Consider the following 26600-nt stretch of genomic DNA (forward strand, 5'->3'; position numbering starts at 1 on the left):
TTGACACCTGGAGTTTCTCAAAACATCATACCAGCATCTGATTGGCTGGCTGGGGCTCTGGTCATTGGGGGAGGGATTGGGGGTTGGAAAAAACAGCTGTATGTGTTTTGCACCTGACTTCGCTGCAGCCAGTTTCTTTCAGCAACAAAAGCTCCTTCACTTCAACTGGATGGAGTCCTGAGTCTTGCTTTCCTGATAGAGCAAACCGGGGCAGATCAGACACTTCAGTTGCTATCAGCCCCTGTCAAAATTTCCGGGAACTGTAATCAAAACCGGATGATTGTTGGCACTCCGGTTCTTTTATGGTGTTGGATGTAAATTTGCTTATTGACTCACATCCCATCTTGCACTGGTGGCAGGCCACCATGTGGACAGTAAGAGTTCAAACTTCCAAGTCATTATCAGACTCGGAAACTGGACTCCAGAGGACTTCTTGGAAGTTTCATGTGGATCAATCTGTCCCAATCTGGCATCTTCAGATGAGCTGGACTGTGATCAGTCCACTAATGCAAAAAGATGGGGAAAAATGACAGGCAGCAGGGAGGAAGAGGAACTGCTTAATTCCATCTTAGCATCTGTCTACACAAAAAGAAAAAACAGACCAACCCATCAGATGTAGCACAGTGGGAGACAGAAGGAAATTTCAGGTCCAAATAGCTAAGAAATTAGTCAAAGAACACCTAGCCGCTTTAGAGGAGTTCAAATTGCCAGGTCCAGTGGTTTATATCCCAGGGTTATGAAGGAGCTGGCAGGTGTCATCTCCGAATCACTGCAATCACCTCCCAGAGCCCAGGGGAACTGCCAGAGGACTGGAAAAGAGCTGATGGCACCCCAATCTTCAGGAAGGGGAGAAAAGCAGATCCAGAAAACTATAGACCGGGGTAGTCAACCTTTTTATACCTACCGCCCACTTTTGTATCTCTTGTTAGTAGTAAAATTTCTCTAACCGCCCACGGGTTCCACAGTGATGGTGATTTATAAAGTAGGGGACAAAACCCCTACCGCCCACCATGAAAGCTGGAACGCCCACTAGACCAATAATCCACATCTCTGAAAATCCTGGGAAAGATAATCAAGCAGTGGATTTGTGATAAATGAGCAAGGCAATTACTAGAAGCCACTTTTAAGTGCCCTGACACAATGGCTACTCTGCTCCGTTTTTCCTGGGCAGGTTCTACATATCAGCACGCTGTAGGGTAGTCTGTTTTGCTTTTGGCAAAGCACATGTGTGCTAATAGGTCATGAGGGATTTTAAAACGTTAAAATTTAGAATGGTATATTATGCAACTGTAGAGATTGAGTAGATTGACATTTGAAATTAGAGAACAAGATGATAAACAATTTTATAAAATTTGGGATCTTTTCTATCAATGGTTAGACAATAAAATACAGTAATGAAATACATAGACTTTTGGAAAATAATAAATATATAAAGATGTACTTTTTCTTATTATATCTACAAAATGATTTTAGGATAGATCCTGTAAAACATGAATGAATAAAAGTATAGTCAAATGATTGATTAATAATGATACTAAGGTATTTAATTTTTGATTGACAATATGAGATCATATGCAATGTAATTGTAATTGAAGACTATGAAATGGAAGCACAAAACAATTTGTAAACCAACCGGCACACTGTATGTACACCTATGGAAGACAGCTTGATGTTTTTATGTTTTGTTTGTTTATGTTTGTTTTTAAAAACCAATAAAATTTATTTTAAAAAAAAGAAATAGTCTAAGAAATATTAAAAAGGCAGAACATTGTATTTCTCTGGATGAGAAAAGGATAAACATGTTTTTAAAAATAAAGAGCAGCTCCCTGTGGCTCCCTGCCCCTCCTTCAGCTCCAGGGTGATGGGATTAAGACATGGCCCTCAGGACATAATAGGATTAGCCCTCTTATCCATCTAACAGCAGGGCTCATTGCATTGTGAAATCACCTGGGGACATTATATCAGTCCACAGTTCAACCAAACTTATCTCAGACAAACTCCTAGGATTTGCCTTTACAGCAACCAATAGGATACATGCCCTTGCCACAGGAACAGGAAGCTCAAGGTCAAAGCCCAAGAGAGGGTATAAATAACTCTCCAGTCCATGTGGTCAGCTACCCAGAATCACACGTACTTGGTGATTCTGCTTCACCATTAAACCATCCTTCCAAGCAGCGTCCAATGTTTCCAGTGTCTTTCTCCCCACTTGGAACTGAATCCAGATGGACATTTCTTCCAACACAACCAGTAGTTCTGTAGACTATCATATTCAAATGGAAGTTTATTTTTTTTTTTAAATTATGATTTTAGTTCTATCATCTTAAAACAAGCAGTGGGGAGTCCTTCACCATACCCACAAAATTTTGGGACTTTTTTATGACTAACATAAAACTCACATTATTTTGAGCCCCGTTACAGAAGCATGTCTAGAGCAGTTTTAGGTAACATGCCACTATCAGACTGCTCCTTCATTTGGGCAGCAAAACAAAATGCTGCAACGGATATTTATTCAAATTGCTTCATTTCCTCTCTTCTTTCCATTTGCAAATTCCTCCCTTCCAAACTCAATAGCATCGATTTTCTTAAAAAGTTTGTGCTACAATTTGTGCATATTTCTCCTTTACATATTCATTTGCAATCTGATTTAATATGCATTGTCTAGAAGCAATTCTTCTTAGTTAATGTATTACATATCCAACTTCTATGCAAGATATATATTCCATTTAATATAGAGATATCCTTTAAACGTTGCAAGGCAAAATTTAGAGAGGTATGAATTTCTAATGATCAATGTGATTCTGTTTGGTATGTTTGCAAAATGTGAAATTAGGTAACTTTGCATTTATAAGCAGGCTAAACTGTTTCCCCCCCTGGCCTCAACCTCTCAACTGCTCTCTCTCCTCCCCAGTTGATCAAGGCCTGAACTGGAAGGCAGACTACCTTCTGAACCCCCTTCTTGCCCTGGGGGGGTCTCTTCACCTGGCAGAATTGACAGCGGAATCTCTGGGGGCAGCTGCTTTGGGAGAAGTGGGAATGCCACAAGGTGCCAATGTTGGTTTACGCCAAAGTCTCTGGGCACCTGTGACAGGGCTCCCTCTGGATCGCAGCCACGTGAGAACAGAGCAGAGGTGGGAAGGAGCTGCCAAGGAAGGGCCTGGCTATGGCTCTGCTCAGGCCCTGGAAATGGTGCTCTTGGGACCAGGAAGGCTTGCCAGCTGCAGAGAGCTGCCCACATCTGGGATCCCTGCAAGCAGCCACCCCTCTTGCTTGCTGCAGAATTTGGGCTGTTTGACGGACTGCAGCTGCCTTTGCACACAGTAAGTCTATTTGAAGTGTTTGGCTTAATGTGATGTGTGGTGCAGGATCAGGGAAGGGATGGGGGAGGCCAAAATACAAGCCCGAGCAATGTTTGCAGCCTGTTCCTCTCTTCCTTTCCTTGGCAAAGCGGCTTCTTGGTGGGAGGCTGTTTGTTTGGTTAAGCGGCAGCTCCTCTCCCGGCAGCAGCGACAGGGCCCGGTTGCCCACAGGTGTGGGACTGGCTGGCCTCCTCCGTCCCAGTCCAGGGGGCAGTGGAGGCCCCTTCCCTGCTGTCTTTTCAGAAGCAGGCAGCAACCCTGGTCCCCCAGAAAGGTCCTGGGTCGGCCGCAGCCTTAGTGGCAGCCGCAGGACTTCACCACCATGTTCCGCTTCTTCCTGAGGATCACGTTGTTGTTGCTGTCATAAAAGAGGACAAAGATGGCGCTGAGCTTGGTGGGGGCACAGCAGGCCCTGGGGACGGCTTCGGGCTTCATCAGGTGGACCTGTGAGGAGGGGAGGAAGAGGGTCACCAGAGCAGGCAGGCAAAGCCTCCCACGGAGCCTCCTGCAGGGCCGAGCTTCTGGCCTGGAGCAGAAGGTCCAACCCTCCCCAGACCCCCCCCCACCCCCACCCCCACCCCACTGCCCCCTGGCCGCTCTCCACAAGGAAGCGGAAATGCTTCAGAGAAACCCTGGCTCCCAGGAGAAAAAGCAGCCGTTTCCATGAGTGGCCGTTTGTCAGCACTGGCAAAAATATTTCTTCCCCAGGCTTTGATGGGGAGGAACAGCGGCTGCCTTCAAGTCCCAGCGGCTTCCTGATCTCGTCTGTGGCAGGAGGAGCAGGGCCTCTTCCACGCTGCCACTGGCGCTGGGCTGACCACCGAGGGGGCACAGTTCTTGCTAAAACTGGGGTAGGCGGTGTGCATACACCCCCCTCCCCCGGGCCAAACAAGCCACCAACAGGCCAGGTTGCCACCTGCAACTTCCCTCTCTCCAGCAGCCACTGCTGAGAGGGAGGCAATGGAAGGTTGTTGCCGTGGGTTGCGTCCACAATTCTCTTAAAAAGTGGGGATTATTCAGCTGTGGCAGCCTTCTTGACCAACACTCCACAAGTGCAGAAGGAGATCATCTCTGACCCGTGAATTGGTCCTTTGGGGAGCTCTTTGCCCCTAGCAGGCGGAGGCTTCCCCAACCTCACGCAGGCGAGACCAACCTTGGCCAGGCAGCTTTTTCCCTTGGGGCCTGGGGGAAGAAATGTGATTCCCCGGGACGATTGGAGGAGGGCTCCAAAATGGGACAAAATACGGGCCCTTGGTGTGCCACTGGACTCCGGCTACCCTCCTTTGAGCAAGCCCCTGTTGGAAGGGGATCTTGGTGAAGGGGAAGAGGGCTGCTCTCCCATCAATAAGGGCTTGGGCGGAGACGCCCCTCCTCCTTTCAGCCCTGGAATTCTCCGGGGAAGAGCTGGGGCAGCGGAGGGGAGAAGGCGCTGGAGCTGCCCAGGAGGATTTGGGGCCAGGCGCTCCTTCCCAGAGGGTTGTTGTGGGGAAAACTGGGGGAGGGGGTGCCTTGTTTGTCCCTTAGAAATCCTAGAGGAGAGGCAAGAGATAAATCCAACAGAAAATAGTGCAACAAAATAATACAATAGATTGCTGTCCATCTTCTCCAGTTGCTAAGAAGCCTTCCTGCTGCTTCCCACAGGAGATACTGACCAGCGACTGGACAATGGCGTGGTTGGTGGCATTCATGGAGGAATTCAGGGGAAAAACACACTCTCCATCGCAGTAGAATGCGGGATAACTCTGCGGGGCGATCACCCAGTCCTGGGGGAGGATAAGGACGAAGGTAAGTCCCTCCACTCCTGCCTGCAGCTCAAAGGAGACTGATGGGGAGGGGGGCAGGACAGTGGCAATTTCCTGAATCGTCTGATACCAGAGATACCAGAGCAAGAAGTTGTGAGGGGTTTTCAAGAACAGCTATTTGTCTGGAATGGTCTAGGAGGGTCTCCAGCTCGAGCAGCGGTTGGACTAGAAGACCTCCGAGGTCCCTTCCAACTCTATTACTCCGTGTTCTACACTGGGGTGGGGGGGGGAGAGGTCAACACGTTACTTTCACTTCCAAAAGGTTGACCCTCAAGCTGAGCCGAGCAAGCAGAGTTGCGAGGGGCCCTTTCCTCTTTGACTGGGAAACAGGCCCCGTCTGGCCTTAGGCCCTTCCCTTTCTATGAGCCAGACGAGAGCCCCCGGGGGGGGACGGGGGGCAGGCAGGACGGGCAGAGGTGCCTGCCGGTTGGTATTTTCTGGGGACTCAAGAAGAACAGGGTTAAAAATGGTTACCAGCCAATCAAAATCTTGAAACTTGACGTTCAGCTCGTGCCTTCTGCAGACCTGGCTCTGCTCAGAAACATAGACATCATCTAAGGAAGGAAAAAGAGGAGGGTCTTTCCGTTACGGAGCTGCGCAACCAACGCTCCACGGTGGGATCGCCAGCCTTTTTGGTCCTGGGACCTCCAGCTGTCCTGCCCCACAGCCTACCCCTGCCGCTCTGGGAGATCGAGGCCGGCAAAGGCTTGGCACCAAGCGTGGCTCCATCCCTGCCCACGGCTGCTTCCCTGTGAGGCAGACCTCCCAGGCCGTGGCACTGCCTTCCAGGGCTGCCCTCTGGGGAAACCTTCCTGGGCCACGGAGCTCCCCAAAGGGGGGCAGATTTGAAGAGGCACCAGCTGAGCTGCCTCCGGATGCGAGGATTGGCTCTGCAACTGCACTTTGTTAACCTTTCAGGCTTTCAGGTGGGCCAAGAGGGGCGGGGTGTGTGTGTGTGTGTGTGTGTGTGTGTGTGTGCTGGGCTGGCCGTTCTGGGAATTGGAGCCTTTCCCTTTGCCCACCAGCCAAAGAACTGCTGCCTGCTGCAGGCCATCAGATGGAAACAGTCATAGCTCGGCCCACCTGCATGCCAGGTACACGGCTGCTCTCAACTTCCTTCAGGGTTGGGGAGGCTGACAGGTGCGAAACACGTGTGTCTTCCATGTGTTTGGGGTACATTTGAGGACCAAGCAAATTCTGCTGAAATCCGGAAGGGGTGGGCGGGGCTGAATTTTTCCTAGGCAGCCCAGCCAGGGAGGGCGACAAAGCTGCAGGTGGAAGAGGCCCCTCCTGCATCTCCACCCAGACTTGATCGGTGGGAAGGAGGGGGTGATGTGTCTTGGGGGGGCAGGAGCAGATCCAGGGTGTCCAGAATGAGGGCAGAAACATCTGGAGGGCAGCCCAGGGGTGTGATTGAGGCCCCCCTCCCCACCTGTTTCTAAAGGTGTTGTGCACAAAACAGGTGGGGCTTTGATTGCGGTGTCGCCATTTTCACTTTTTGGGACCGGACCCTATGATTAGCTTGGTCCACCAGTCGTCCTCCCTTCTTTCTGCTTCTTACCCAAAAGCCCTGGGAGCCTGTTGGAGTGTGGGAAGCTGTAGGTCTTCTTGGGCCGCCGTTTGGCCTGCTTGGCTGCTCGAGGGAGCCTGACCTGGTTTTCACTCTCCTGGAAAAAGGTCACCACGAAGGGATGCTTGGAACGTGGTCCGTGGCGACCCAAGAGGCCGGCCAGTCCGGGGTCCACACTCTCTCCTTCAAAAGCCAAAGAACAAACCCCGATTAGGCTGCCAGCCAGACTGACAATGGAGCTCCTTCCCTCCCAGCAGGACTCCCACACTGGGGGGGGGGTGAGGGCTGGAGAACCCATTTGCAGGAAGAGGCTCCAGGGATGCCCCCTGAAGCACAGGGCGGAGGAGGGGGCTGCAGCGGTCATGGTGTGTGTGGGGCGTCTCCTTCCCTCAAAGCATCTGCCTCTAGCACAAAAGAAGGCGGGAAGCAGCGTCTCTGCTGACCTGTCCTAACACTACGGGACTGCCAGCTACCCTTTGGGCACGATTTCCAAAGAGAAATGCAATTCCCAACACATTTGTTTGACCTTAAAGCCTTTCAAATGAATTGGGTTACTACTCTATCGGCTACTTCTTCTTACCATTGTTTTGCACAATATCGGGACAAAATTTAGTCTCCACAAAGATTGCAAGTCTAAAATTTAAACAATGAAAAGATACTAGGAAGCAAGAATGAACTAATTGAATAAGAATACTTTGTGCTCCCTGAAAACATGACTGACAAAGAGCAGGAGATAGAAACTTCTAATTAATGCTGCAAGGGTCTAATTAATGCAAGGATAACAGTTATTTCTGAATAAACGTTGTAGAAGGGAGTGGGAGTAGGCAAGGGGATGATGTAGTACAGTACTGTTTTAACTGCCTTGGAGAATGTCTGTTTAATTCAATCCCTAGCTGGTTGAAGAAAACCTCAGCAGAATTACGGAGCAATAGGGAAGCAGCAGCTTTTGATATCTTCACATATCAACGTTATTGTCCATTCTTTTAGATCAACGGTCCCCAACCTTTCTGGCTCCGTGGACTGGCAGCAGCAGTGGCGGTGATGGGAGGGAGGGAAGGGGTTCGCGCATGCCCACCACTTGCACAAATGAAACTTTGCCGCTCGCCCGCCCCTTGCAAGGACCGGTTCCCAACAGGCCGCAGACTGGTACTGGTCCACGGACCAGGGGTTGAGGACTCTTGAACTTAGATGAACCAAAGTTTCTGTTTACTAAGTTGGTATCTTCTCCCTCTTACCTGCAATACCCCACGAGTGTTTCCTCCCTTCAAACAGGAAGGATGGAAAACTAGAATGGGCAAAACAATACACGAGCCTTACCATCCTCTGTCTCCACGTAAAGTCTCAACCCCAAATTGTACTTCCGGTTCAACAACCAGTGGTTGCTAGCAGCTGTGACATCGAAGGTCAGCCATCCGTCCAGGCCAGCCAGAAATTCCTGAAGGTCTAAGAACATGAGCTCAGATTCCCTGGAGGAGCAGAAAGCATATCGGAGCCCCTCAGGCTCACATGAAAGGGGCAAATGGGCAGGTGTCACCGGAGGGCTTTAGCTCTTGTGTGGTTTTAAAAAGGAAGGAAGCCAATCCCACCCACCCATCCCTGGCCTTTGAGCAGCGCCTTCCAGGCTGAGAGAGCCGCTCTTGGGTTGATCCCTTCCAGGCGAAATGTTTAACCAGGGAAACAGCGGCTGGAGCCACCGCCCAGTCACTAAGGCCTGAAATCAACAGTTTGGGTCTCTTTGTACCTGTTTGGGTGCTCCTGGATGACCTCGTAAATGCTGATGTGAAGGGTCTGATTAACATGGCAGGTGTAACTTTTCATCTTGTAGATTCGGAATTCCGCCGCCATGACAGTCTCCCCTGTTGGGATCTGAGTTAAGTCGAACCTGAATTCTTTCCAGTAAGGCCTCTTCTGGAAAATGCCTCTGTCCAGCTCCACTGAATAGAGTTGCACACATCAAAAAAGCAAAGGCGTTTATTTGGCTTCCATTATTTACATTCTCTGCTTCAAATAAACTCTCAAAGTACAGATTTACAAACTTTTAAAAGTAACATCCAAATTCAACTAATAATAATGGTTAATTAAAAGCAACGCAGTAGACTAATATATACATTTGGAAGGCTAAGAGAAAGTACAGTGAGTGGGTCGGACAAATTTTAGTCGGACAGACTAAAATAATGATATCTACCTTGTAAAAAAAGAACAGTTGATTGCAAATATGTATAAGAAAGCATGCGATGTGGTTGCATAAAAGGCAAATGCAATTATAATCTACTGAATTAAAAGTTTCCAAAATTAGGATTCTACTATATATTATAATTTGGGTGGGAAAAAATGGTGAAGTTACTGGGCTAGAAACCAGGACGCTGTGAATCCTAATCCTGCAACAGGCATGAAAGCCAGCTGAGTGACTTTAGGCCAGTCCCCCTCTCTCAGCCCACAATGTCAGGCTGTGGAGACAATTAAATTGTTCTTGAAACCAATGGATCAACACCCGCTTGGTCTGAAAAAATTGGACCTGCATTTACAGGGAAATGCTTGAAAGAAAGAAAAAAAACAACCTACAATTTGAACAGGAAAGACAACCATAAGGCAGAGATAAGGTTACTGTAAAATCTCTTTTAGGGAGCACTCTTCGCCTACTGCTCTACAGCAGAGGTCCCCAAACTTGGCAACTTTTAAAGACTTGTGGACTTCATAAGCATAGCTGGCTAGAGAATTCTGGGAGTTGAAGTCCACAAGTCTTAAAGTTGCCAAGTTTGGGGACCCCTGCTCTACAATAATACCTGTAAAAACCCTGAGATCAGGTTCTGATCAAACAGGTGGATTTTTCTGGATTGTCTCTCCCAGTTTGCAGGTGACAGGAACAAAGTAAGCAAAAGCGAATTCCTGTTCAGAGAAGTTTACAGTTTGTCAGGTCTGCCATCATATCACTTCAGCTCTGATTCTCTTAAAACGGCATCCTGCCATAAAAGGAGGGAGGGAGGGAGGAGTAAGGGGATATGGGGGAGGGGGAATGACAGGATGACAGGAGCCAGAGGTGCCAGTCCAGAATAGAGCCTGGCAGATCCAAGGACACAAATGGGAGAACAGCTGGTCATTTGCATTCTTTTAAAGCACCGTTGGGGTCACTTGAAGGTTTTTCTGTGTCCTCCAAGTGGCCTCCATGACTCACTAAAAGAATGCAAATTCTGTCTGCAAGGAGTATAAATCTTTCCATTCCCCATCATCCAGTCAGAGCTGAGAAGCTAAACTTCTTCAAAGAAAAACCAAGGGAAAAAACACCTTTGGGACAACTGTGACCTGGAGGACTGAGAATCTCCGTATTCTGCCTGTCCTGTACCAATACTGTACAAAGGCAGAGAGATAAACTCCACAAAGCATCCATACAAAGTCTTTTTTATTGGTTCATCAGGCATCCTGTCAACTCACATTTATGACGAGGTATGACGAGGTTCTTCTTAATGTCCAATCCTTTGCATATCTGAATTGTGGTGTAGGAAGATAAGGTTTCAACCCCATGATGATTGAAGCAGCCGCATGGTAATGGCTTCAGGCAAGAGTGAGGGAGCCTCCCCCAACCCAACAAGGGTCAATTTAGTGACCAATCAGGATTACAGATGTGACCACATGACATGGACTACATTTCCCAGGATACCTTAACTACATTTACATTTACATTTACCCTTAAGGGGACAGCTCACAATTCCTAACTAACTATTCCAAATCCCATTAACTCTAAACTGTCTGGACAGCACACTCCCTGCCTGGAATTGTATATTCCACCAACTAAGCAAAGAGCAATTAACTAAGATAAACAGTAAAGAGTAATAATAACTGAATAGCAGATAACTATATAACTAAAATAAACAGTTACCTATATAACTAAGAGAAACAGTAAATAGCAATAAAGCATCAAACAAAGCAAAGCATGCAAAGCTTGAGGTTCAATCTTCAAGTTCAGCCTTTCTCCGCAGCAATACAAGGTCGGTGACCGGTCTAGTGTAGAGCTTCTTGGTGCAAGTCTGCTGGTCATCTCTGGCGGCCTTTTAGGGTTGACAGGTACTCTTGGTGCCAATGGTGAAAGTCTGGTGGTCGCTTCTGGTGGCCTTTTAGGGTTGGAGCGGTACTCTTTCTTCCACGGTGTCGAAGGGCATCGGGAAGGTGTTGGAAAGGGTGTTGCAGAGGCATATGCCCGTGTAGAGTGTCTTAGTGAACGTCTGGTGGTTGCTGGTGGCTGTTTAGGGTGTCCTAGCGAAAATGTACTGGTCGGCGGTGGCCTTTTAGGACTGACAAGTCCTGAGATTCCCCAACCCAGGTCTGTCTTGATGGCAAAGGGTGAGTATCTCGGGCCTCTGACTACTTCGGTGTGCGCTAAGGCATCAGGGGCATCGAATCCCAGCAAGAGCAAAATCTTGGCTTCAGGATCGAGGGCGGGAAATAGATGAGCCATACGCTTCAGGTGAGGTATGTTGCTAGCTACCTCTGGTGTTGCAATGCGGCTGCGGTCATCTGGTATCCCATTCCATTCCAGCAAGGGTGGCAGTAGGAACTGGGAACTTCCATCTAATGACTCCATACAGAGTCCAGTAGCTTCCTTCCCTGCCGTGCATCTTGGTGCAGTGCACGTTGATATCGTGAAGTGCACTTCTTCCTTCTGAACATCAAAGAGGTCGAAGAATGCGGACCTGGCGAGTGAGCGATCGCTCTGAGGATCCAGTATTACATACATCTTTACTGCTTCTTCTAGGCGTCTATCTGGGTAGACTTTGGCTAAGCAAATCTGACGACACGAGCGAGGGGCTGGTGTGCCATTGCACACCACTATGCAATTAGCACTCACCACTGGCTCTGGGTGTGCTTCTGTAGCATGTTGAGGCTCCTTGTTGAAAGGAGGGCGACGAGATGTCTGCAGTGGTGGATCGGCGTCAGGATGAAGCACGGTTGGATGCGTGTCACTTTTGCAGATATGACATTGCACTTTGGCTGTGCAGTATTTGGGCGAGTGCTTGGATTCGCAACACTTGTTGCAGAATTGGAGCTCTTTTATCAACTCTTTCCTTTTGGACAGGGATTTCGCCGCAAACCCCTGGCACCTGTTCAGCGAATGTCGAGTGTGGCGCAAAGGACAAAACTGGCTTCTCTTTGGAGTCGGAGATATAAATTGGGTTGTATCTGATGAGTCCTCTCCAGAACTGTTTATGGGTGAGGAGTCGATCTCAGTTTTATGGACAACCATGAAGGGTTTTCTCCTTGCAGTGGACGATACATAGTTGCTGTTGTATCTTTTTTCATTGGGAGGACTAACAGCTCTGAGTCCGTGGGCCCTGGGGGTGTTGCACGCTGTGGCCTGGTAACCTCGTCATAAATGTGAGTTGACAGGATGCCTGATGAACCAATAAAAAAGACTTTGTATGGATGCTTTGTGGAGTTTATCTCTCTGCCTTTGTACAGTATTTGTACAGGACAGGCAGAATAGCAGGAAGATAATAAGGTCTCAACCCCATGATGATTGAAGCAGCCGCATGGTAATGGCTTCAGGCAAGAGTGAGGGAGCCTCCCCCAACCCAACAAGGGTCAATTTAGAGACCAATCAGGATTACAGATGTGACCACATGACATGGACTACATTTCCCAGGATACCTTAACTACATTTACCATGATGCATTCCCTTAAGGGGACAGCTCACAATTCCTAACTAACGATTCCAAATCCCATTAACTCTAAACTGTCTGGACAGCACAGACCATACCATTGTACAGTTACAAAACGACCGAGGGGGGAGAGCCTGGGAGAAGGGAAAAGCACTAAGTTTATGTGGGAATGTTCAGATCTGCCTTTGCTTATGCTGTAACCACTTGGTATTAGTAATACTTTTTGCTACAAATGGAGCGGAGAGTCTCTGCCCAAGCTGGGACAGGCCTGATACAGAGAGAATTTCAGGTGAGGAAAAGGCACATATAAGAACTAAGATGAGGCATCAAACCTTGGCAACTTTAAGATTTATGCACGTCCCCAGCCAGGACTCCTAATTCTGGGGATCGTGGGAGTCTCGAAATTGCCAAGACTGGACACCAAGCGATGGAAGCTACAGTGCCTGTAAAGTCCCAGTTAAGGACAAAAGTGGCCACATAGAGCGTCCTTGTGGTTGTGAGCAAATATAACAATTGATAAGAAAGGTGTGGGGGGAAGGAGGCTCTAATATGAGGGCCGAACAAAGTAACTAACAATGGGCTCCTGAGTCTAAGAGCGTAAATTAATAGCAGCAACTCAAAGGACGGTGTGCCATCCAGAGCCCCCTCAGCCTACTGACAGCAAGAGAGCTTCAACTTCTGCTACAGGGTCCAGCTCCGATTCTGTGTAAGATGGAGAGGTTCAGTGATGAGCCCCATACAAGGAGAAAGCTAGCTGTATAGTGCCTCCTAGTGGTCAGCAGCTAACATAACTACATACAAGAAAAAGCAAGTAAATGGATTTCTACCTATTTATTTTTAATTCAAATGAAATCCTGCAAGAAGACCCCATATCCCAGATTCAAATGTATTCTTATTCCAGCATGTCAAGGTGTCTTTGTGGGAAGAAATAACCACAGGGAGGCAATGGCTTCTCCAGTGCAACCCCCACCCCTGGGGAGGGGGAGATCTGACCTCAATTCAGGGACTGCATCCCAAATGTGGTGCCCCCCCCCAAGCAAACGCTTCTGGCTGGACCCTGGAAGAAAAGCGCCGTCTGAAAAGGAGGATTTACAACAGTGTTTCTCAACCTTGGCTACTTTAACATGGGTGGACTTCAAGTCCCAGAATTCCCCAAAAAGCATGCCCAGCCAGCATGTCAGTCATGCTGATAAACTTCAAAAAAAAAGGGGGGGGGAATGGATCCAGGAAACTACAGACCAATCATCATCATCAATACCTGGGAAGATCTTGTAAAAGATAATCAAGTAAGAGATCTGTGAACACCTAGAAGCAAGCAAAGTTATAACCAGAAGCCAACAAAAACAGGTTCATCAAAAACAGATCATGCCAAACAAATCCTTTTTCATTCTCTGACAAAGTGACTAAATTAGTGAACTAGCAAAATGCTGTAGACACAATGTCAGATCTGCCATCTTCAGCATAGCTTATTTCGCTGGCATTCTGCCATAAAACGCAGCAGAGGGGATGGGAGAGTAGGGAATGGACGTGGGGAGGAAGAAGGGTGGATGACAGGGTGACAGGGAGCAGAGGTGTCAATCCAGAAAGAACCAGCTGCTCCAGGATGGAGCCTTGAGAACGGAATGTGAAGCTCCACCAAAGGACCGATCCTCAAAACGTCAAAAACCAATAGTGTTGGACACTGATGAACTGAGAGATGGGAAAACCGCAGGCTTGTGTGGGAATATTCAGACCCAGCTTTGCTTCTGCTGTAACCGCTTGAACTTAGTAAGAGGGAATCTTTCATTTCACCAATGGAATCTGGGACAAACTGGGACACACCTGACATGGACCTCAGCAAGGCATTTGAGAAAGAAGACCACAATTTCTTCGTAGTAATTTAGAAAAATTTGGGACAGACAGCATCATACCAGATGGATTCGTAACTGGCTGACAAACCACACCCAGAGGGATACCCTAAGGTTGTGTTTTAGGCTCAATATCCTTCAACATCTTCATAAATGATCTAGATGAGGGAACAGAGGGGGAACTCGTCAAACTTGCAGGTGACAGTCAGCTGGTAGGACAGCCAACACCCCAGAAGACGTTAGGGTGAGAGCGATTGCATTAGGAGAGACAGGAAGTCCCCACAGACCTCGCTCCATCCAGGAACATTTACCCAAATTCCCTTTTCTTTTGGCTTAAACACCAGAACCAAATCCTTTTAAACCAACTGAATTAAGAACTGATAGAACAAAATCAGGGGAGAACTTTCTGCTCCACAAGCGCAGTTGTCCAGTGGTTGCTTGGTTGATCCACAAAGAAAGTGGGAGGGCTGACATTCTGTGGGAGGGAAGGGGGCTTGTGGTGGACTCTCTTCCAAAGAATACCAATTCCAAAGAATTTGCACAAGCCAGAACTTGCTTGCTCCACAGCCCCAACCCACATTCGGGGGAGAGACGGATGGCTGGTTTCCCACCATCTGGCTCCACCCATTGTTTCAGGGCAGGTACTTCAAAGACGCTCCAAATGGGAGAACGGCACAGACCGGCTGCAGGACGGAAGCAATGAGGGGACCCGAGGAGGAAGGGCGTCTTCTCCACTGGGGGTGGCTGGGTGTCCAGGAAGCTCATTTGCAGCTCCCAGATGAGGCCCACCTGCTCCTCTCCTTCTGCACCCTGCGTTTGGGGTCATCATGGGACTCTAATGGGGTGGCTTGGAGGCATTTGGTAATGAAAGGAGCAGGAGGCACTTTCCCATGAAATGGTCTGCCCTAATTGATCACAGAGAGATCCTAATCCGTCTCTGTCCACGTTTCTCCAGGACAAGGTGGAAATACCCCCCCCCAAGTGGGAAGGACCTCCAGATTGGCCCTTAAAGTGGGCAGGCGCTTGCTTGGCTCCTGGAGAGCACCAGGCTAGGTTAGGGGACGGTTAGGGGACGGTTGTGTTTCAGGGTTGTTGGATAAGTGACATTCCCTTGACGCCATGATGGAGGGTGGTGCAGTTTGGCTCCTCCCCCCTGGCAGGAAACACCTGGAGAAGCTGCTCCCAAAAACAGGTCCTGGGGGAAGGCAGCCACCCGGAGTGGCTTTGGATCGTGCAGTGGGCAGCCTATGAAGTCAAGAAGTAAGGAAGTAAGAAAGACAGGAAGGGCTGGTGGACCAGAGCAGGAGATCCAGTCCTCCCCAAACCCAGGTCCTTCGACCTCCCCTCCGGCTGGCTGGAAACGGTTTGGTCGCGGGAGGAGGAGGAAGGTTGGGCTGGGGGCAAGCCTACCCCTTATTTTTGTATCCGGCAAGTGTGGTGATTTCAGAGCTGGCTTGACTTTACTGCAACCAACACCCTTCTTGAAAGGAGCCTTTGGTTTAACCAAACGGAGTCGAAGGCCTTTCTTCTCTAAGGGATCGGATTGGGGCAGGTTTGACACCATGGTAGATTTTATACAGGAGGTTTGCTTTAAGGGGGAAACAACTATTTTATTGCAGTTCACAAAATGACCATTTAAGGCTGCCTCGATTAAGGCTAGAGATGCAACAAGGACAACATTGTGTAGCTGAGGAGGACAATGAGGAGTGTCAGAACATGATGGAGCTGCAACTGGGACAGGCTGGGGTCTCCTCCTGAGAAGGCCTCACACCGCTGGCCTCATTCCTTCCAGAAAGGAAAGATGGGCTGGGCCTGGAGAGTTTCACTCCTTGTTGGTGGTCATCATTTTCTCTGGACCTTAAAGAACTCTCTCTCTCTCTCTCTCTCTCTCTCTCACACACACACACACACCATTCCTTTTGCTGCCTCACTTTCCTTCCATGCTGAGCAGAGGCCGGACTCTCCATTCAAGGGGAAGGGATACCAAAACTGTTTGGAAGGAGAATGGAAACTCACTGGCTCGATAAATCCTAAGGAATCCTTCCTAGGCAGCCTTCAAGGAAGTGGGATCTGCTGGGCCCTCAACTCTTCCCTGAGAAGGCCAGCAGACCAGCTGCACTGGGGCCGGGGTGGAAGTGGGCACCCCCACTTTCTACTTGAGAGCCCCCCCTCCTTGGTTCAACATGGAGTAGGGCACCCTCGGGAGCCAGGAGCGTCCAAGAAAGGAATCTTTCATAGTTTATATTTAAGAGATATGATCCCTTTTGGCACCGTGACTTACACCCTCTGCTCCAGGCAGCGTTTTCTATGGTGTTCTGAAAAAATAAACATTTGTTAAATGCCTTCATGATGCACAAGGTGTTTCTGAATGCTTAAAAAGATAAATCTAATTAGAACTTTTAAGGAAAGCAAAGGCTGGCTCAAGGGTCCTTTCCTGGATGAGGATGAAAGGGTCAATGTTTGTTTTTCAGATGAAATTTAAATCCAAACTCTTGGAATTAATGCTTTCCCTCTGGAAAACACAGGGCTGTTCCTAAGACAGGCCTCTCATTCATGCCCTGTTTACACATTTGGGAAAGGGGAAGGAGAAAGCCAGAGAACAAATGGGCTGGAACTCCGTTACTCTAGGGAGTTTGCATGGATTCTACAATAACTGATATAATTACGAGCCAATTAAACTTTCAGATTAAAATACACCTAACTAAGCCTAATTATTGCTGCAAAAGTAAAAGCCATGCGCTGTTCCTAGAGGACAATAGCACCATCCATTCCACCTTCTGTAAAATTTGGTGATACCTGAAGCCCAGCAAATTCACCCCGTGTTTTTCCCTTGGAAGGGCTCTCTTTCGTTGGGGCTTCTAATGGTCCTTTGTTTAATTCTTGTGCATTTCCCTGATCTTAAAAAAGGCCACTTGGATCCAGCATGTGGCCAAAGCCTCTTTGCTCCTCCTTGGGTCAAACGCATTCACCTTCTGCCCAATTTTGTGCCCAAATCTTGAAGTAGAAAGCCCAGTTCTGGCGCAGCTTGTGGAAATCAGCCCCTCCCTGCCAAGATTTAATTAAAAATAAAATAAAAGTCTTTTAGACTCGTAAGCCACCTAGAGTCACTCGATTGAGTCCAGCAGCTATAGAAATTGAATGAATAAATAAAATGAAATAAATAAAAAGTGAGGAGGCTGAAGGTGAACTGATGGCACAGGTAATCCTGAAAAAGTGCTCCACAACTCCTCTGTTAAAGTCAAGGGCTTAACCTGGGCTAATTTGGGCAAAGCCTCTCTCACCCGTAACGCAGAAAGGAGTTTATTTGGAGTCATCCACTGGCGGGGGTGGGGTCGAGCGGGGGGAGGCACTTGATGGCCCAGGAGGGGCTGCTTTCTTAAGCAGTCTGGACTTTGCTTGAGCCGTTCAATGTTCCGAGTGGACGACTCCAAATCCGATAGAAAAGGGAAAGGTCAGCAGAGGGAAAGGTGCCTTCAAAGCTCTTCTCATCTTCAGAGCCGAGAGGGATGGTCGGTGCTGGAGGATCAAGCAGGCTTCTGAAAGTCTGACTGAGCTGCATTAAGTCTGTCCTATGGATTGCACGGCCCCTTTTATTTTGCTTACTTATTGCCAAGAAATCATGCTTCCCTTCGTTGGCAGTTTGCCAGCAAATTCACGGCCGGCCGTGGTTTCCTCCAGGAAGGGCCCTCTTTTACTGGGGCTGTTAATGTATCGGCTTTTGTTTTAATCCTTGCACGCCGTCCAGAGACCCAGGTCAGTGGTGGCCCCAGAAATAGCAGAGTAAATAGATTTTAAAAGAAACCAAACTCGACTGCTTTCCAAAGCACCAAGTGGATCCAGGAATCTTATCATCCGTGTGCATATTTAGCATACAGGCTCATCATTGTGCTAGTGGTTAACAGCCTAAAGCTTTGCTTTTGCTTGTTCTACTTCTCCATAAGCTTTCTAAAGTATGTACTGAAAACAATCTCTGCTGATCCACTCAAAATGCATTTTATGTCTCCGCCAGTTTCATTATATTTTTAGCCATATGCCCCCCCCACCTCTATATGTGTGTGTGTGTGTCTTGTTTTATTCTGTAAATTACACCTCTACTGCAATTAGACTAGTCCCAGCTGCCCTGGAGAGCGCCATGTGCCTTTTTGAGATGCTAAATTAAAAGGAAAAGCTGGTAAGCTGAACTGCATAAAGAATTGGGAGCCTTAAAATAATTGGAATGAGGTGCGGAAGGAATTCTATCTCGCAGAAACGAAGCCAGGACGGATTCTAACACAACCTTGGCCTGGAAGGGAGAGCAGCGTCTGGGAGGCCCTAAGTCTGCAAAATCTCCCCTTCCCCCATGACTTTCCTTGCTTCTCCGTCCTAGAAGTAAACCTTAAGGACAGAAAGGTGGTGCCCCCCCCGCCCCCGCGGCCATCTCATCCAGCAGCAGGTAACTTTGGATCGCTGCTCCCAGCCTGATGAATGAGAGCAACTGGTGGGGGGACAGAAGACCCACACCTCTGAAAGGGCTTCAGAACAAAAGTCAAAGATAATAAAAGCAGTTTTTTTCAACATATAAATAACAAGGAAAAAGTCAAGGAAACAGTTGGTCCACTAAAGAGAGAAGATGGCAATTCATTCTTTGCATCATCTTCACACACACAAAAAACCCCTATAGCCCAACCTACCGAAAATGTAACTGTAAAAGACAGATTAGAAATAAAAATTAAAATAAGCAAGAAAGTGGTAAGAGAACTGACTTCTGACTTCGATGACTATAAATCTCTGAGACCTGATGGATTACATCCCAGAGTCCTGAAGGAGCTGTCAGATGTTATCTGAGAACCATTGTATCACATCTTACAAAAATCCTGAAACATTGGGGAATAATCTGATGATTGAAAAAGAGGTGATGGGGTTCCCATCTTCAAAAAGGAAAAAAAAAACTGACCCAGGAAACTACAGACCAATCAGCCTAACATCAATACCTAGGAAAAAATAATAAAAAAACAAATCTGTGAACATCTAGAAACAAATAAAGTTATAACTAGTAACCAGCAGGTTTTTTTTAAAAAAAAACAGATCATGCCAAACCAATCTTATTTCATACTTTGACAAAGTGACTAAATTAATAGACCAGCGAAATGCTGTGGACATCGTATATTTAGACTTCAGCAAAGCATTTGACAAAGTACACCACAACCTACTTCTTGGTAAACTAGAGAAATGTGGGATAGACAGCATTACCACGAGATGGATTTGTAATGGGCTGACAAACCATACTCAGCAAGTAATCCTTAATGACATTACATCTACATGGAGGGAAGTAAGCAGTGGGGTACCACAAGTTTCCATCTTAGACCCAGTACTCCTCAATATCTTCATAAATGACTTAGATGAGAGAATAGAAGGGGGAACTCATCAAATTTGCAGATGACACTAAGCTGGTAGGAATAGCCAATACCCCAGAAGACAAACCCAGAATCCAAAAAGATCTTGACAGACTTGAACAATGGGCTCTATCCAACAAAATGTAATTTAATGTGAAGAAAAGCAAGGTTTTACACCTTGACACGAAAAACCAAAGGTGCAAGTATACATTAGGTGAAACCTGTCTCAAAAACAATAACTGTGAGAGGATCTTGGATGATCACTTAAACATGAGCCAGCTGTGTGAGACAGCAACCACAAAGGCTATTACAATCCGTGGTTCTAGAAATAGAGGCATAGAATCAAAATCATGTGAAGTATTAGTACCACTTTATAAAGGCTGCATCCAGTGCAAAGAAGAGCAACTAAGATGATTAAAATATATGAAGAACAGTTACAGGAATTTGGTATGTCCAGCCTAGAGAAAAGAAGGACTAGGGGTGACATGATAGCAGTCTTCCAGTATTTGAGGGGCTGCCACAAAGAAGAGGAAAGGGTCAATTTACTTTACAAAGCAGTAGAGGGCAGGACATACAAAACTTTTGCTAGACCAATACTTGAATCAGTCTGGAATCCGCACTGTATATCGTACATTAATACAATTGAGCGAGTCCAGAAGTATTCCACGTGAAGAGTACTAGACTCCACTGCTTGCAACAGAATACCCTATACCACCAGGCTTGAAATTTGGGGCTTGGACAACCTTGAACTACACCACCTACAGTTGGACTTAAGCGCAGGGGTGGGATTCTACAGGTTCTCACCTATTCCCTAGAACCGGTTGTTAACTTTCTAAGCAGTTTGGTTGTTGGAAGAAATCTCCTTTTGTTTTTTTCCACCCTTCTTGCATTCTTGGCAGTATGCCTAGACTTACTGTCTCCAAAGGAGTTTTTTTTTCCCCCTTTGCTGGTACTTTCTTAAAGAGGAAGGGTTGTTTTAAGCTTTTTACACTGCTGTTGGGAGGAAATACTCCCCTATTGGAGTTAGCACTTTGAAGAAATAATTGAATAATGGAGCAGAGCTACCACAAAGAAGCTTTTAATGACAAGGAACCAAGATGAGTGACATTCAGCAAGGCTTCTTGGCTAGCTAGAAAGATTGACATTCAAACGGGAGTTTACATACCCTTTCTGAGTTTTGGTCTAAAACTGGTGACCGTTCAAAGTTACAATGGCACTGAAAAAAGTGACTTTTGACCATTTTTCACACTTACGAACATTGCAACATCCCCACTGTCATAAGAGGCCAGGTGAGGAGAAGCGCCCCTTGATGTGAGTGACATTGAATTGGCCACGCCCACCCAGTCACATGATCAGGAAGCCATGCCCACCAACAAAGCCATGCCCACAGAACTGGTTGTTAAAAATATTGAATCCCACCCCTGCTTAAGCATAGTACACAAAATTATCTGCTACGATGTCCTACGAGTCAATGACTACTTCAGCTTCAACCGCAACAATACAAGAGCACACAACAGATACAAACTCGATGTTAACCGCTCCAAACTTGATTGCAGAAAGTACGACTTCAGCAACAGAGTGGTCAATGCCTGGAATGCACTACCTGACTCTGTTACATCCTCTATCCCCCACTCCTTTAACCTCAAACTATCCACTATTGACCTCACCCCATTCTTAAGAGGTCTGTAAGGGGCGTGCATAAGCGCACCATCGTGCCTACCGTCCCTGTCCTATTGTCCCCATTTAATCGTACCTATTTTCTGTATTCTTACTCATGTTTATACTTATACCTATTATTTTGTAAGTGATTGACAAATCAATCAATAAAATAATAAAATAAGAAACCATGGATGGAAACTCATCAAGGACAGAAGCAACCTGGAATTGAGGAGAAAGTTCTTCACAGTGAAGACAATTAGCCAGTGGAACAGCTTCCCCCCAGAAGCCTCGTGGGCGCTCCATGACTAGAGGCTTTTAAGAAGAGACTGGAGAAATATTTGCCTGGAATGCTATAGGCTCTCCTGCTTGAACAGGGGGGTGGACTAGGAGATCTCCAAGACCCTAAGTTAGATGAGTGAGGGAATGGAGCTGATGCCTTCCAAGCAGCCCTGTGGAATGCTGAAGGGAGGGACTCTCTGACCTGAACCCCCCCAACACCACCAAGGAAGGCCTGCAGCAAGCGGAGAGAGGAGGAAGAGGAGGAGGGGGGGGACACTATCAGAGGCCTCCCTCATTTCAAGGGAAGGGGCTCTTTAATGGCAGAGGAAAAAAGAGACGCCCCTCGAGGGCTAAAAGGAAAGTGAGGAGGGCTAGAAGGGACCTTGGGGGGTCATCCAGTCCAGCCCCCTGCCCAAGGCAGGAGACCTTATTCTAATCGAATCTCAGAATGGCCAAATGCAGCCCCCCTCGAGCTGGATATTGGGGGCAAAACCAATGGAGGATCCGAATGGACCTTGCTTTCCCACCTGGTTTAATGTGGCAGTCAGAACTGATGAATCTCAATGGGGCTCCGAGGGGCCTGTGTGTGAAGGAGATATGCTGCGGGGGGGACAGGGAAGCGTTGAGCAGGAGTTGGCTGAGTGAAGGCTGAATGCTGGGGGCAGGAAAACCTTCCTATCTCGGGCAAGAGCACCAATCTTTGGGAACTGGGCAGCCCAGCTGAGCCAGGCAGGAGGTCTAATGGTTTTGCAAAAAAGGGGTGTGTGTGTGTGTGTGTGTGTGCGTGTGTTACAGCTGCCCCAGCTGAGCACCTTTTTGGGGGGAGGGGCAAATGCAACATAGGAATACCTTCCTCAGAGGACCTTCCACTGAAGACAGTGAGGTGGCCAAAAGTCAAGCCAGCTTGTTCCTGGAAGGCCCAGCTCACCAGGACATAAGCAAGCTATTAAACTGGGTGGCTCCCCAACATTCTTCATTTCCCAAAAATATCTTCCGTGGACAGAAAGCTGCTCCCAGAAGACAACCTCGGTTTCCTCTTGGCATTGGGTTTCTGCAGTTCTTGTGGCTGAGGCGGGCAGCACCACACAGCTGCCATTTCCATTGAAAATCCAGGCCACTGACGGGCATCCTAAGTTTAAAATGTTGTTGTTTTTCTGACGCAAGAACAATGTTTCCCTCTTGGGATGTCACCACAGGCAAGCCTGCTCTGTGGTTGCTTTGATGTGCACACTAAGAGTTGCAGATGGAGAGAAATACACCAGAATTTACTTGGGGTGGGAGTTGGTTGGTTGGTTTTGCTTTTGGGGTTTGCTCCAGAAAAAAATAAATCATTGCAATTCCATAAATAGGGGACAGACTTATTTTTTAACTAATGCAAAATTAGTAAGATTTTTATTTTTGCAAATGTCACTTTCATAATTTAATGAAATATTAGAACACACACCTTCCCTAACACTCCATTGAAGCCAATGAGGAATATAACATTCTAAATTGTTAAAAGGAACAGACTTACTTGCTAAGAGGAGGCAGCATATAAATGAATGAAAGAAATAACAGTCACAAATAATCCTAAAATAAATTAATTTATACACTGGAGCACAGGACAATGCACGGTGGACTTTAGCAAAAAGTTCGTTTCAGAAGATCGGTTTGTGATGGCAGTGAATCTGGAAGCAACCCCACCCTGGGTTCTTTTCCTGCTATTGTTGGAAGGTTGCTTTATTTTGCACCTCCTGCCCCCCCCGAGAAAAACATTTTTTTTTTTTAAGAGCCACAGAGCAATTCTGAGAGGCCCGGAGGCGGCGGCTGGCCAGTTGAATTAGCCTATTTCAGCACAGTTAGAGGGGAGGGTTCCAAGGCAGAGGCAGAGGCGAAGTGGATGCAGAATCACCCGCTGCTTGTGCAGCTCAGTTCCAAATGGGCCACAACCCAGTAGTGGTTGGGGATCCCTGCTTTAGAGGTCTTCTAGTCCAACCCTTTGCACAAGCAGGAGACCCTACACCATTGCAGACAAATGGCTGTCCAGTCTTTTCTTAAACATCTCCAGTGATGGAGGGAGTCCATTCTAATGATTAATCGTTTAATCAACAATTGATCAAGTGTTAACTGTCAATGAATTGGGACACGTCTTTTATACATACAGACTGGATAAAAGGACAGAGGTGGTTCACTTTTTACCATTCAGATGCTGAGTTGGGGAGGAAATTGGATTTATGAAAAATCTGATCCACTCAGGACCTCCCCCCTCCCAGCAATGGTGATGCCCAGCATGGCCCAGTGCCCCCAGTCAAGGGCCAGTCCTTTGCCTTCACCCTCTGTCAAGTGAGCCCTTCCTCCCCAGGGGTGGGCAAAGGCCCTGTGCCCGGGGGTGGCCTCTGTGGCCCTCTCCTTGGGCTGGGGGCCAAGCTCTGCAAGAGGTTTGCTAGTTCCCAGACTCCCCTTCCCCAAATCCCAAGAAACGCACAACTCCCCCACCCCCGAAGGTGTGGCTACCCCACGGCTTCAGAGCCTGGAGCTGCCTGAGCTGAAACCAGCCAGATCAGCTGCTGGGACAGGCCAGGGGGCTGCTCTCCTCTTAGCAGGCAGGGCCACCCTCCACCCTCTGCAGAAGTAGCAGGCAAGAGCCCATTGCAGCCCCCTCCCCAGTCCTGCTTCTGGAGACAGCAGTTTCCGGTGGTAGGGAGGTCAGAGTTGCCCCCCCCCCCCATGTCGACACCCACACCCCCTGCAGAGGCTCCTTCTCAGCCCAGCCAAGGGAAGGGGGGGGGCTTTCATTAACTTCTCAGTGGCACTTTGGAACCTTCCACCCACCCACCCCGTTGCCATTTGTGCATTGGAAAGACACAACCGGCCCTGCGCCCCCCCCCAACAGCCCCCCCCTTCGTGTCCGTCCCCCCCCCCACCTTCCCACCAGGCTGAACCCAGTTCATGGGGGGAGGGCGGGAGGGCCCCGCTCTGCCAGAGAGGATCCGCAGGGAAAGGCAGCCAGTGCAAGAGGGGAGGCTGGCAAGGGAGCAGCTGCGCTTCCCGGATTGTCCCGGCGAGTTTCAGTAAGTCAGCAGTTCGGCAGGGCGGGAACAGGCTCGACCAGATTCCGCTCCCGCTCCGCTTGCAGCCTCCGCGGCTGGCCAGAGTCACCCCAGGTGGCTGCTTACACCTGCTGAGGATTGGGGGGGACCCACCTCCCTCCCCGTGCGACCCCCGCCAGCCAGCCTCCCGCGGGGCTTGGAGGGAAGGCAGCGCCCAGGGGGAGGGCGGCTGATGGGCCCCTCCGCGCCCGATCCTCAGCGGGCCCAAATGGCGTTGCCACTGAGGGCCGCTGCCGTCAATTGGGCGGCGTGGGAAAGAGCCATCCAGCGCAGGCCCCGAGCGACAGCCGCCGCCTTTCGGGCAGTGAGCAGCGGGGCCCTTGTGAGATCCTCCCCTCGGTCCTCTGGGTTTTCTTTCCGCCCCCAACTGGAGAATCAGCCGCCCCCTTTCCGCGGGGTCCATACGGCTCTTAACCCCGGCGGAGGAAAGGCCCTGCCTGGCCACCTCCGCCCCTCTTCCGCCAAATGGGGAACCCAGGAGGGGCTGCTTCTACCGCGACCCGCGCACGGCAAGGGCTGCGCGCACCACAACCTCCCCGCGCCGCCTGGAGAGGGGCTGCGCCCGGAGCTCCCAGGGAGCGACCCGGCCCGGGCCTCCATGCGGCAGGCTGCGAGGCGGGGACCGCGGACCCCCAGGGGCCCCGGAGGCTGCACCTGCCCGGCTTTCGGGCTTCCTTCTGGGCAGGGCGGGAGGGCCGGCGCGCCCCGGAGAGCTTCCTCGGACCCCTTGCCTGCCCCAGACGAGGCCCCGCCGGGAAAGGAAGCCTCGCGGAGCCTTGGCCCCCGCTGCCCCCGCCGAAGCGCTCCAGCACCGGCCGTCCCTCCGAGGAGAGGCGGAGGCGGCCGTCGCGCGCGCCTGCCTCGCCCGACGGGACTCACCCAGGTTGACGAAGCTCATGACGGTGTCGGCGCCGTCGGCGGTCCGGCTCGGCGCGGGGCCGTCCTCGGCGTCGTCCTGGCGGGCCAGGGCGCGGTAGAGGCCCAGCATGAAGAGCGGCGCGGCGGCGGGCGGCGGGGCGGGACGGCGCGGGCGCGCCTTGCGGGGCGAGGGCGGCGGGCGGCGGGGTCCGCCGGGAGGCCCAGCAGCGCCAGCACCTCGTGCTGCAGCTCGCGCCCGCTCAGCCGTCGCGGGGCGGCGGGCGGCGGGGCCGGCGGGCGGCGGGCGAGGGCCTGGCGGGGATGGGAGGCCGGCAGCAGCGCGGCGATCAGGAGCAGCGCGCCGCCGCCGCCACCGGGCCCGACGAGAGCCGCATGGCGGCCGCGCAGCGCAGGTGGGTCCGAGCGCCGCAGCCGTCGGGCCGGCCCTGGAAGCGGGCGGCGGGGGCGGCAGGCGACCCGGCTCGTGGGATGCGCTGGGCGGCGGCGGGCAAGTGGAGAGAGACGGCGGGGCCGCGGCTAGGCCCCCAGCCGGGCGTTCTCCCTGCCACGTCGCGGCGCCTACCCTCGGCCTCCGCCGTCCAGCCTCGTCCTCCAGCTGCGGCCGCACACGTGGGACGAGCCTCCCGCCCGCCGCTTCAGCTCCGACGGCCCCGGCGAACGGGAAGGGCGGGGAGTTGCCGTCCCCCGGAGGCAGCCGGGATTCCTCGCCCTGCTCTGCCCTGCTGGAGCGCAGCCCCGGAGCTGCCCTCTGCCGGAGTCGGGATGCCTCGGATCCCGCCGTCCGTCCCTCCGTCCCTCGAGGCTCCGTCCGCGGAGCAAGCGGACAAGTCCCGCGCTTCGTCGAAGTAGCTCCGGCGCCTCCCGACCCCGCTCAGCCGCTCCGCCTCCCCAGGGGCCGTTTGAGCGAGGGCGGTGAGGAGCAGGCAACCCAACGCGCCCGGGAGGTTCAGGGCCCGAGCGGCGCCTGCGGGTGTCCTTCCCAATGGGCTGCCCAGACCAGAAAATCCACTTCCCCCAATCGATTTTTATTGAGCTTGGCTGCAGTAACCGACTTTTCCAAATGGGATTGTGCCGAACCTCCTTTTTATCCTCCTGT

General features: G+C 49.9%; 1 protein-coding gene across 1 annotated transcript; it reads right to left on the reverse strand.

Annotated features, from left to right (window-relative positions):
- Window positions 1-1518: 1518 nt before the first annotated feature.
- LOC113416026 (bone morphogenetic protein 8B-like) lies at window positions 1519-26020 on the reverse strand. Its single transcript, XM_087970252.1, is given in 9 exon segments — window positions 1519-3800; window positions 5009-5119; window positions 5633-5712; window positions 6720-6911; window positions 8046-8194; window positions 8470-8662; window positions 25505-25702; window positions 25705-25843; window positions 25846-26020. Coding segments are annotated over 9 exon segments (1245 nt in total). The 5' UTR covers window positions 25879-26020; the 3' UTR covers window positions 1519-3650.
- Between the last annotated feature and the right edge of the window lie 580 nt (window positions 26021-26600).

Source organism: Notechis scutatus, chromosome 8 (genome assembly GCF_049901735.1).
Source record: "Notechis scutatus isolate UNSWTSFEM ecotype Mainland chromosome 8, rNotScu1.2, whole genome shotgun sequence".
NCBI classification, from domain to species: Eukaryota; Metazoa; Chordata; class Lepidosauria; order Squamata; family Elapidae; genus Notechis; species Notechis scutatus.